General features: G+C 40.6%; 1 protein-coding gene across 2 annotated transcripts in view; it reads right to left on the minus strand.

Moving 5' to 3' along the window:
* Window positions 1–13,110, minus strand: part of ZNF608 (zinc finger protein 608) — a gene marked incomplete at both ends in the record, with an annotated part of 84,076 nt that overhangs the window by 7,871 nt on the left and 63,095 nt on the right. For both annotated transcript variants that reach the window (XM_084278122.1, XM_084278121.1), the window contains one exon: window positions 329–416. In XM_084278122.1, the coding sequence (XP_084134248.1) occupies window positions 329–416 (88 nt within the window). The remainder of the gene's footprint in view (window positions 1–328; window positions 417–13,110) is intronic.

A 13,110-nucleotide genomic window follows, 5' to 3' on the forward strand; every position in this document is an offset into this window, starting at 1 on the left:
TTAAAACCAGACAAAAATGGTAACAACAAGACCACTTCAGTAGAACAATGGAGATTAAAATTTTCCAAACTTATAGAAATACGCACTTTTAAATTAATTGCCCTCTGATTTAATCCCATGTATTTCCCCTTCTCTCTCAAAAATACAAAACAGAAAGAAACAAAAACTCCCACCCCACATTTCTGTGTGGAACAGAGAATTACGCATTTCACTACTGCATGTTTTCAATTACAGCCAGTTGGTTTTTATTAATCTCTGTACAGTCTCTTGACAGAGATTGGGGGTAAAAATACAGCAGAGAAAAAACAGACTCCAAATGATCGCCTACCTAGGAGGGGCCCAGTCATGCTTTGTGCAGTCCAGCAGTGTTCCCACATAAGTCTTGTTCCTCCATGTAACATTTACCACTAGGACACCTGCCAGTGGGAGAAAAACAAAGTATTATCGCACTCAGAACAATAATTGGGGTAGGCTTTTTGTTTTGCTCTTTTTTCATTTCTTGTCCCCTTCCCCACAAAGTGGGAGCTTTATTCTCATTTGCTTTCAGTCACTGTGGTCTATACTCTTCCTCTTTTCTGGTTTCAGTGACCTCAAGCTAAAACCCACAGGAAAGACAGCAAACGACAAAGAACAAGAGCGTGCGTGTATGTGTATGTGTGTAAGAGAGCGTGTGTGACTGTGTGTGTAATCAAGATACAGCTGACAGAAGGAAATGGGTTTTGCCATGTCCTGCTGTAAAACAGCAACACTCACCTCTTAATTTTGCTATTATTGCACATAATTGCTTTCGCTTGGCAGCCAGCCAGCATAAACTAAGCACCAGTTACAGTGTTTAAATCAGTAGGTGACTGAGAAGAATCGGCTTTGCTTTGAACAATATGATAATGACGCTTCTATTTATTTGAAATTGCATATATCCAAACACACAAACACACCTATGCACCTCAAGTTTTGTTCAGCAGCTATAGATGGAAAAGCGTATTATTTAACTTGCTTTTTGTTCCATGGAAAGCAATAGAACTGCAACCACAAAGAAAAGCTAAGAGGAATCTCAATATAGATATATAGAAAAAGGGATCCTTTAAAAGATGTACTGTAATTCAACTGTTTTTTTTTTTTATTTAGCACTGTTATTAAATGTAAATTCATCTGGCCACCTAAATCAGACTTCTAATTTTGGTTTATCCTAATTATCCCCATAAACTGTGTGCACGGTAAGGGTATCCTAAGTAACAATGAAATAAATGTGGGGGATGTAATTCAAACATTTTCCAGTTGCCCTCAAACACTTCTTCACATAATTTATCATCATGTTTATGGACTAGCCAGCATAAATGACCCCTTTAATTCATTAACTTCTGCAGATAAACACGAGGTAGTATATTGAACCAGCCATCTCTTCTCATTAGAACACACACTGAAATAAAAATTGTATTTTACCTAGCAAACAAAGGCGTGATGCAAAATGTTTCCAATTCATGAGTGGCACGAAGACACTCACTAGCAGCTGCCAGCCTTGTGACTTGTTTTTCCCTCTACACTTCCCTTGTTCTAGCTGCAGCATTTCTATAACGGATATAATAAGGGCACCGTGCCAGAACGTTTGCAGACGGTCCTTTTGCTTTGTCTTGCCAGCGTGATTTCTAATTTTGCACTAAAACAACCCTTCTCTGCAGCACCAAGGTAAAGCAAACATGCCACCGACCGCTGATTTCCTCAGGGGCCTTTTAACGGTGGGGAAGCATTTGAAGTGTTGGGAGCGCAGGCACCAAGGAAGAAGGGACTTCCTCAGAAACCCTCTGTAGCAGATTTGAAAATTTTTCATTCCCCGTGAGGCTTTAACTTGCCGTTATGATGAGGCGGCTCGAACTCCACATGGCAGGGCGAACTGGCCCAAAGGATGGACAGTAAGCAGACATCCCAGCCTGGGTCATGGCTGGCCTCTGGATGCCTGGAAGGGTTACTGTTAGGTGCCGTATTTTTACAGCCTACACAAAGTTGGAGCCCTGGTCAAAACAAAACCAGAAAGACCACCACAACAAAACCCAACGTGTTTTACCCCCACCTCCTTCTAAGGAAAGACCTCACGACAAAGCGGGGCTGAGGGGGCACCAGCGCTGAGGGGCCAGGGGCGCTGAGGCCCGTCCCAGCTTCTGCCTGCCAGCGCTGAGGGGCCTTTGTCACCGTGGGCTCCCACCGCCATTGGCCCGAGGCCGCCTCCAGCTCCAGCTCCTGATTGACCACGACCATCTCTGCAGCACCCACTGTTGCCAGCCCATTGGTGGCACAGTCTGGACCAGGCGGGGGTAGCTGCTGGCGCAGGGCGAGCCCCATCGAAGAGCCTCGGCAGCGGCAACAAAAGCACAGGGCATCACATGAAGGCGAGTGAACGGAGGGGCTGGATTGGCGGGAAACGGCTCCCGCCACCGCTGGCAACCCAGCGAGTTCTGCTGAACTGTCCCCTACCCTACCGGGAATGGAGCTGGCGCTTGCACCGTGCCTCAGCCGCTGGCACCACAGCGGAGGGGAGCATGTGGGCAGTGTGGCGGCAGGTGCAGCGTGCTCCTCCTCGAGCGCTGAGATCGGTCCGCGTCTCGAAGCCCCTTCTCTTGCGCAGGATGTGGCGGCTCAAGCAGAGTGCCGCGCTGGTCAGTAGGGCCGCGGGGGAAATGTGGAGCCTGGCAGCAGGTTCCCTGCAACACTCAGCAGCTCTGAGCTGCCTGCACGCTGGAGGGATACTAAAAAGAGGTCTCTCTAGTAACTTCAATGCCTGCCTTGCCCTGTACAGCATGTCAGCTCTTGACCCCACAGTGCTCCGAGTGCAAACCACGGCTACTTTCACAAAATCCATGCAGCCCATCTCCCCACAGCAGCACAGTTGCTTCCTCCCTGTCCGTTTACTATATTTGCCCCATTCCCAAACACACAAAGCATGGTGGGCTTTCTGGCTTCACGCAAGGATTACCAGGGGACACACTGAGCCCTTCATCGTCCCCCAGACAGCTCACCCCTACCCTTCTGGTAAAGTGGGATTGTTAGGTTTTGTGGGGTGGGGTGGGGTTTTTATTTTTTAACTGAGGCGTACTAAAAAGTCTCCCATCTTCCTTGGTATTTGTAGTCTTGTCTATCTCTACCCGCACTTTATTTGTTAATTTATGTAATGGACCTAGGAATAGTGTGTTGGCTATTAATAGCAAAGAGGGCACAGTAGAAGGCACGGAGTAGGTATAATAATAAAACCTGCTGAAATCAATACAGATCTCAGTAATTCTTAGAAGACATTCACATGACCTTCCACTGTAAGAAAGTCAATACTTCAAAAGCCACACTAGTAAGTTCCTCCCTTAAAGTCGGTTACATTTAGCATCTCGTTGAATTTGTTGGTCTTAGCAAAGGCCCCCGGTATGTAAGTAGGGGGGGAAATTAATTCCCATGCTGTGTTAGAGTAACTGTGGCAAGGAATAAATTTCCTTTCCCTAACAAACTGCACATCACTCAGCTACAGGTAAGATTCTGCAGAACTGTTAGTGAAGGTAGCTCATTTAATCTTCTAAGATTACTACAGTAATGGGTTGAGAGAATCTAAGTAGCACATGAGGTAGGACTGACCCCTAAGGAAACAGACAACTGGAGGCTTATTAGACCAAAGGACTGGAAAAGAGAAAGGAGATGAGAAAGTTCCAAACCATTTTGGATGCACTTCTGAGAGAAAGGATTATTTTTGCTGCACCCAGTTGGTGTATTATTACAGGTTTCTTTGGTCCAGAAGGCTTGTCCTGGCACAGGGTTCAAACTCAAGAACCTCTGCTGGGGTCCTCAGCACAGTGTCGGAGGCAGCACACAAATAGTACTAGAGCAGTCCTTGGTTCACCTCCAAGTATCTGAGTACACTGGGTGTGCACTGGATGCTCCAACCCTTCTCTATGCAGTTCCAACTTGAGTTGTGTGCGCCGGGGCACAGCCCTCCATATTCTCCTTCCATCTTATGAAGTAACATACCACACATAGGATCAAACCTCACTGGGGCTATGTCAGGTCATGAGAAGTCCCTGTAATAAGACCTCCCATTACATTAGACTAACTATACATCATGTAACAATAATTTATTTAGCATTGTCTGAACAAGAGTGAAAATGCAAAGATATTAGTGTCTGAGGAACCCACAGGTTTCACACCACCTGAATACAGAGATGTATTTGCACTTTAAAAAAAAAAAAAGCCCAAGAGGTTAAACTATTTAAAATAACCACGTATGAGGAATGGGAGAAAAATTTATATGTTTGTAATGCACTGTACCTGAGCATACTGTGACTCTAACCTGCCAAATATCTTAATCCTGCTCTTGCATAGCTGGACCAAACAGCAGTGAATGTACTTAGACTACATGCAATGTTTCTTCCACCATGTTTCTTCTACTGAGTAAGAATGTCAACTCAAGAGTTTCACCAATTACCGGGGCAGATTCTCAAGATTTGTAAATATTAGGTAAAAACGTATTCCAAATGAAGGTGTAATTTGGTTTATCTTTCCATTTGCAATCTATGTAACTATTCACAGTTACAGTATATCTGAAATCTTCTGCGGTTTTCAGTGTAAAATATCATAAAGCAAAGCAGAAAAAAAATAAGCAAATTAAAATTTCAAAAGTCACTACCCATGCTACTATTCATCATTAAGAAGTAGACACAGTAAATGGTGAACGTATTACCTGTAGGAATTACCAAATGGGTCCAACACAAGAAAATGGGGTCATGCTGCCTACAAGTTTTACAGTTCACCTCGACTAGTCAGCACATTTTCTGCCAAAATCTATTAGCCAAGGCAGGATCATACAAAAAAGCCTTAATGTACTGCAGAGGTGCACACGAGATGTTACTTAGTGCCCACCACTATCAATAGAAGTCCTTCCTTTAACATCAAGGAGAATTTCATTAACTTGTTAGGAGCAAGAAAAGTTTTTTGGGGGTTGGACCCGATGATCTCTTGAGGTCCCTTCCAACCCCTAAGATTCTGTGATTCTGTGATTCTGTATTTTGATGTCTTCCTTCACAGTGTATGTACCATTATGACCTTTTTCTTTACTCATCACATACACAACCACCATGTTTATGGGAAAAAAACACCAACAATAACAGATAAGAAAAACTAACACATGCCCAAAGTAGCACAAAACCATTTTACATAAGCTGTTCTGATAGATATAATGTAATAATCTGTACACAATAACTGTGACAATTTATACTTGGATTTTATTATGGAATGAAAGGTCACATGTCATAAAAGTGATTTGTAACAAAATCACTTTCAGAAATCTACAGAAAGAAGCACTTTTTATGAGTGCTGTGGATGCAATGTGTTTGTTCTCTTTCCTACCCCCTCCCTTCTTTTCAGTGACTGCATACAAGGACCACAATTAATATTTTCTATCATATAAATGTACAGAATTAAATATGTCATGACAAATTGGAAATTAAGTACCTTATACTTATTTTTCACTGTTTGAACAAATAGCCATTCTGTTTTTAACTCAGCCTAACAAATGCCTGTGTACTATTTTGAAGTAAAAACTTCACAATCACTAGACATCCTCAGTACCAAGCCAGGGTACTGTTCATGTTGACTATCTTAACACTGCACTTCTAGCAGCCACATCAAGTTTGTAAGGATCTTACTCAAGGCTAACAGGATACACTCTTGTAGATGTTACTTCATCTAAATAACAAAAGACTAAAGGAAGGATCTAGTCTAAACCAGATACTAATCCTATTGCTTTCTTGACTCTGTTTTCTGCAGTGAACGTAAGCCAAGAATTTTTATGCTTTGTATTCAGAACTTTGAAAATGAGATCATGTGGTTAGGAATCAAATTATCGCATTAATATCTTAAATGCAGGCCCCAGATTTTGAAAATACTGGCTTTAGAAAACAAATACTTTCAAATTCCAATATAAGTAGACATAGCTCAATTAATCAGACTGGAAATCCTGAGTTAATGTTTGCAGCATAGGCTGCTGTTGTGTTCAGATCACAGCAACTGCTACAAAATTCTGTCTTGGTTCAAGATGATTATTTTCCCAGAAAGCTGAAAAGGCCAGTTATCTGAACTGATGAATGGGTACGCCTTCGTTTCTGTAAAAGGAGCTGTTCTCTTCTTAGCAGAGAATCTGGCCAAAGTATCGGCAAGATTCTGGAGAAAGCAGATCTGTACAAAGTCTGAATGCTTCTGTGACTAATTTGTGGAAGAATCTTTAAATAGTAATCATTTGTTTGCTTTTCAGTCATTAAAAGTGACTTATATTTAAAAAGTCACATAAGCCACCTGTGTTTAGACATAAGTGGAGTCCTACATGCTCAAAAGTCCCATTTGGTTAACAGTTCTGCCTACTGCCTTTACTGTGTATCATTTTAAGACAATCTCAGCTGATGCAGGAGGAACATCTAGCAAAGTATACTATCCTTTGTAGTAATTTGTATAAGAGTACTTCTTTAAAAGTTTAATGTGGCTAATTCTTGTAGCAGTATTTCTGTTGTATAGCAGCTCTTCAGGGTTGAAATGCAGTTCTCACTATTGAGAAGGCATCACATCATGACTTGATGCAACTTTACAGCAAAATCAATCCCTTATATCTTTATGGTTGGGGAATCCATTAATTTGTTTGCAAACGAAATTCCATTTGCATTCTGTCCCAGTCTTGCCAAGTACAAATAATACAGACATGCCTGGGACAGCCAAAACACGGTACACCTTTCAGCAGTGAGTATGCTGCCACCAGGGATTAAACACATTTTATTCTGCATCTGGCATTGCAAATTTTTTAAACCACACATATCATTGTTCTAACAGTAACTAAAGTATATGAACCACAGAAAGCTGCAAGATGAACATCTATAGTTTTAGGGTTATCTCAAGTTTTTTCACTGCCACTGGTTTCCTAAGAACAGTGTAACTCCTTTGTTTCGCAACATCCACCACATTGTCACCAATCCCAGATCCACATACACACCTGCAATCCGTGCAGGCATAAAAAACACAGAACAATGTTTATATTAGACTTGCAATGCAAATGGCTTATTTCTCCCTGATTGCTTCCATCAAGAAAGTAATCTAAAATTAACAGTAAACATTCTACATGTAAAGTCGGGTCTTCTACACTGAATACTGATCTGGTAGAAATACAATTTATTTACTACTTTAATCACAGTCTGTCTAGCACGGCACAAGACCTTAACTGCATCTACAGCAGGTGCACATGGAACAGGCATCAACATCAGCAAGCCTGAGAATGTAATGACTGTCAGGTGGCCTGGAAATGCAAGACAGTGGGTTTTTTTTTTTTGTTTGTTTCACTGAGGGCTGGGGTGGGGGGGAGAGGGGGGAAGTTGAGGGGTTTGGTTGGAGTTTTTTTTGTTTTCCTTGTTTTATTATTATTATTTTTTAAGAGGCCTGCTGCTGCACTGAATGTTTGAAAAGTCACTTTAACCACATCCTGTAATCAAACCATCTGGAGCACAGATCTGCAATTAGTCATCCTGGACACTGGACTTTATCTGAACAAATACCATATAGCAATGAAGCTGGGAAGATTGGATAGCATTAAGGAAAAGAAGCATAATGAAATACTGCTGCTAAGTCATAAACCTTTGAGAGACTTAGCTGTAGTGTTAATTTAGTACTTTATAAAAGCATAGTAAGTTTAAAGGTTAAAGGGCTGAGTGGCTAAAACCTGCTATTTTAGTTAATGTTGCTCTGCTGGTGGCTAAAGCAGGTTGGCATTACTCTAGCCACATAAAACACAGCACCTTCTTCAACAGCATAACAAACTCAGATCATATCTATGTGATTTCCAGTAAGTCCTGAGTAATGTCATCCTAAATTTCATGGATATTTTATTCAGGTAGCATGCTCTTTCTTTCCTCCCTCATAATTAAGGCACCTGTAAAATATAGAGTAGCAACCACCACACCAGCTTGAAAAAGTTGTGATATACAAACAAAATATATCCACTGGACTTGCATTACGTAGCCTGATTTGCATTTGGAAAATAATTAGTTTTTATACAGTGAGTAGTATGTCTTGAAGCCACTGGGTTGGGCCATCAAGGACACAACTTTTTCATCTCACTTAGTAACAACTGCAATATATTTTCTTTATTCAGAGTTTTATCCCAGAACATACAGAAGAATAAAAACTGAAATAACCAAAGAATGCCTGTTTCCCCATGCATAATACACAAAAGAACATACAGTCACTTCCACCATTGTCACATCTCGCTCATCCTTTCTTCTGAAGCCTGATGAGCTGTATTGATTTGGGAAAAACATTGAGCTTCTTGGAAAACTAGACTCTAACTTATTCACCACCATCTATTTCTTTCTCATGAAGACAGTTGGTCAATATTCAATTGAATGGTCAGCTAAAAGAATCTCTGGTTTCTTTTATTTTTCTTGCCTCCCTAGTAACATTATCCTTTTCCAGCTTTAGTAGAAAACAAAACATAGCATGTTTGGAAGACTTGTTGCTGAGGGAGAGCTGAAATGGTAGTACCTGTGAACAAAATGCCTAGGAGTGAAATGTGGCTCTGGAAAATATGTCAGAATCTAATAAAAAATCTTACGTATGTCCCTTATCAGTCATAACAACAACGCCACTGTAACAGTGTATGTTTCTTCTAGAGATGGTCTGCCTGAAAAGTAACCAGTGATCAAGATCCAAATGCAAATGGAGAGCTGAAATTAAAAACAATGGTTGTAATCAGGTACGAGGCTAAATTTTAAGTTCATTAAACAAGCGATAAAAGGCTCAATGAAAACTGGGTAACACCTCAGGAAGTACATCAGACTGAGTCCCAAGTGGCCTTATCAACAACCGAACACGTCTTCGAAAATGCAAACTACTTAAAATGGTGATTTTGAAAACTAAGAAGCCACAGCAACCAACATAATTTTCTGTCAGATTTGTATCGAAGTGATTAGATCTTGGCAAGGCTAGGAAAACTTTTAGATAAATTGCTGCTACACCTCTTGAATGTCAGACCACGCGTTTGCAGTGTTTATAGGAAAATGTGCACTTAATGCTGTTATAAACTAGCTATAGTTTTCTGACCTCCAGGGTACAACTAAAGATTTGGGTTTGTACAAACCTTATCTTTTCTTTGGCCAGAGTAACTGAACCACTTCACTGTTCTACTGAAGCTTGGGAATAAAACTGCAGTCTTACTTTATTTCAGTTGACACTAAAAATGCAAGTTGGAAATCATTTAACATCTGTGTGTTCTGAAGAAAACCAAATCTGTTTCAGAAATAAAGTATTTTGTTTCTAGCAGATTTTTTTCCCTTTTACTTCTGTAATCATAACTGTGATTCACATAGCCTGACACTGAAAAATGTCACAGTCTCAATTATAGAAGAAGGAAATGCTGTTCTGTAATCCCCTGAATTTCCCACTCACTTCTCAAGGGCTGTTATTTCAGCTCCTATATTGCTGCCCTGTGGAACACATGGACACTCCTCTGCCTTCTACTAGAGCAAAAGAAGAAAAAGAAGCCCCACAATCCACTGCCTTTGCTTATACTCTAGGACCATATGTCACTTGAGATAAGCAACAGAACATAGGGCTTTTCAACTCATCTGTCACACTCGCTTCCTGCAGTTTATATTAATTACAGGATATCTTCAGCTAGTTATTTCTCTCCCAAACTCTTTTACCCTTAAAAGCAAGTAAATACAAAACCAAAACAAGACTAGAGCATGGGGAAAAGGACTGTTATTTAAATATGAGAAGAAAGGGAAAACCAAAACCATTTTTTCTCACCCTGACAAGCATTCAGGAGTTCCTTTAATAATTATCTGCCTCATTTCTATTCTTCATCTCAGACACCAGACCACAGAAACACTGTTTTTATCAGCAGACTGTTGAGAAACAGCTGCAGAAATAGGGAAGCTGGTATAAATTTATGTGCGTATGTGCACACGCGTGTGTATCTGTCTATCAAAAAAAAACCCAACCCAAAAACCTTTTAAGGAGCTCATAAGTTTTTGGTTTTCTTCCTAAGGCAAGTATTAGGATATCTCAATAGAAGTCTGTGTTCCAGTACTGAACTCTGCTACTGTAAGAACAATTCACTTGGCGAGTAAAACCCAAGCAAATAACAGATGACAAAATGCACCTATAAACCTTCAGGTGTTTTTGATGGTTAGTTCCCTAGCATCCTACATCATGATAAAGAGCTGACAGCTGCAAATATGGGTACAATTGTTTATCACACAGTAAAGCAGCTAATGAAACATAAAGCAATGGAAGACAGTAGAAAGTGAAAATTTGTGGAAAAGAAACAGCACGGATAAAGAAACAATTCCAAGCCCAAACCATGAAAACGCTTCCAAATCTGCAGACTACAGATACCAGAATTGCAGTCAAGCCAGGCAGACAATTCTGCTGAACCTCAAAGAGCTGCTGCTGATCCATGTACCTCATTGGGATTGAGAAGCAGAGCCTCTTATAAATTATGATGCTTTACTTAAAGTCAAAGCATTTATTTGCTTTTGTGCCAGCTTTAGATCCTTTTCATCTCTAGCTACCAGGCCCAAGAGAGAACACATTCCTGTAGCTCTGCTGGCAGCCAGCTGTGGCCTCAGTAAATCATAAAGCCTCCTAACAAGCCATTCTTTACAAAGGCCAACTGCAGTTACTAGACATGGTAACTTCTCTATTATTCCACTCACTGGAATCTAAAATAGCAGTTTAAAGCAGTGGCTGAAAACATTGAAATCTACTGAACTGCATTTTACATCTCTGTCTCTGCAGTAAGCTTTGCTTATTTCATGAAGACTCCATTGCCTTTAGCCTGGGAAAAAGGTAAGTAAACACCTAAAACAGACACATCCAAAACAAAGGGGAGGAGAAAAAAAAAAGGGGGGGGGAGGGGAGGGCGGAATTTCCTTTGCAGAAGTCCCTCAGGATTTGTTACTACACCTAATAGGAGACAAGGACTTTTTTTCTTTCATTCATTTTGTGGGACTTGCAGGGACACCTCTTTTATGTTTGTGGAGATAAATTCTGTTAAGATCTTAATATAGTAATTATGTTACAGTTACAGGAAGCTGAGAGTGGTGTACAGTCAAGCACAGGATGTATCTTAGAGTCCAAAGCGTACTGCAACTGTAAATGGGGTGTCTGTCTCTTTCCCACCCATGCACTGAGAAGGAATCAGGTACAGTATGGTGAGGCCCACCATTCCACTTCTTCATTGGTCAAGGAAAAGCAGATAAAGAACCATATGCTTGTGAGGCATATGCACGCAATGCTCCTGCTTAGGATTTGGAGTGACTTTAGTGTAAGGTTTTTTGGTGCCATAGTTAACAGTTTAAAAAACAAAATATTTTAGGAACTCCACCTTCTAGACTTGAAAGACACTCAACAAATATTATGAATTGCCAAGGCTAAATGCTACATAAATTTTACAGTTCTTATCCTACAAACTAGTTCTTTCCCTTAAAAAATAGTAGTCAGTGGTGTCCCGCCTATTACAAAATTCTTGTATTTTAATGTGGAAAAAGGTGTCCAGAACAGTTACAAGATTTGAGTAACTTAAGATACCAGTTCTGTTTTGTAAACAAACCTAATGAACTATGACTATTAGTGTTCTTTCTCCTTGAGCAGAAGGAAGGTAAAAGGGCTTTTGTTACCATCTACTGAAGCAAAGTAGTCACTTTACTGGGACAGAACAAAAGTCAGCTACTTGCAAACTAACCCACTTCAATAGCAGAGCAGTTCACCATGATTTTCTCTCTGTTTAAAATTACCTCACAAGTGGGTAAACTAGTAAAATGTCTAGTTAACCAATCGGATCATTCCAGCTGTTCATCAATACCGATGCAATTCAAAGGCAAGCTACCAGCAACCTGATTTCCCACTAGTGATCAACACACTCTTCTGCTAGGCTTCTCTTCTCTTCAACCAGTGACTGGTTGGACAGTTTTCCTGTAAACATCCTTTGTGCAGGCTGTCCCAATTTCTCCACTTATTAATGAAAGCCTGGCTAGTTTTCCCTGACCTGCTGTGAACTATGCCACTGCTACAGCTTCTCTTGGCTTTTTCATGGATTAGAACCGATCAACCTTTGACCCTCACAGGTTTAGAAACAAAACAATTTAGACACTGAAGACAGACCAGCACTGCATAAAATGTAAGTAAAATCTTATGGTTCTTGGAATTCTAACCAGTTAAAAGCCTCTACATTTCTTCTGGCAATGAAATATCCCTCAAAGGATCATCATAGGCATACCCTCCCTCATTAAAATACAACCAACGTGATGACAGAAACACCTATTTCAGTATTAGGAGACTATTTTCCCATGTCACTAAAGGAAAAGAAAAAAAATGGGCTGGACTTTCAGATATGATTTGATTTTTTACTTGGTCAGACAAACAATATCAAGATAAAGCTTGCTTTACTCCAGAATCTACCCACAAATTTCTGTATAAATTATTGACTGCACTTTGGCCTCGTCTGAAATGTTGGCCCCCGAGGCTGATAAGCTCTGACCCCAGGTGGCACATCCAGCCCTCTCACAAGAGGCAGGAACATTATTGCCTTGCACTGAGAACTGCAGCCCCAGAGCCAATCAATCAAGCTCCCTGACAGCTTTTACAGCCTCCTCGCATTAGGCCTAAGTCAAACTCCCTGGCTCCTATTGTTCACATTATTCTTTCTTTCTCTGCTCTGATGAAGTTAGGGCAAGTCCAAGGCTTCAATGAGAAAGAAAGGCTATTATGAGCAGCTCAGAGTTTATTGACTCTGAGCTGTACAACAATGGCCCGAAAGCCTTTTCCCTGAAAGTAACACATTCCTAATTGCTAATAATCATCAGTAACAAAGATCAGCCCTTAGACACATACTTGTATGAAAGAAAGGTGGAAGATTCGAGGAGCCAAACTCATCATCTAAAGGAGATTTCCTATGATCATTTTATGCTCTCTAAGGACAATAACAGGTCGCATAGAATTGTCATGTAAACAGGTACATCCTGGAAAGTAACCTGCGTATTAGAAAACCAGCGACAAAAGCAGAAGTGATTAAAAATATCCCTTGAGGAAGTGTGCTATGCTAAC

Source organism: Gallinula chloropus, assembly GCF_964237585.1.
Source record: "Gallinula chloropus genome assembly, chromosome: Z".
Taxonomy (NCBI): domain Eukaryota; kingdom Metazoa; phylum Chordata; class Aves; order Gruiformes; family Rallidae; genus Gallinula; species Gallinula chloropus.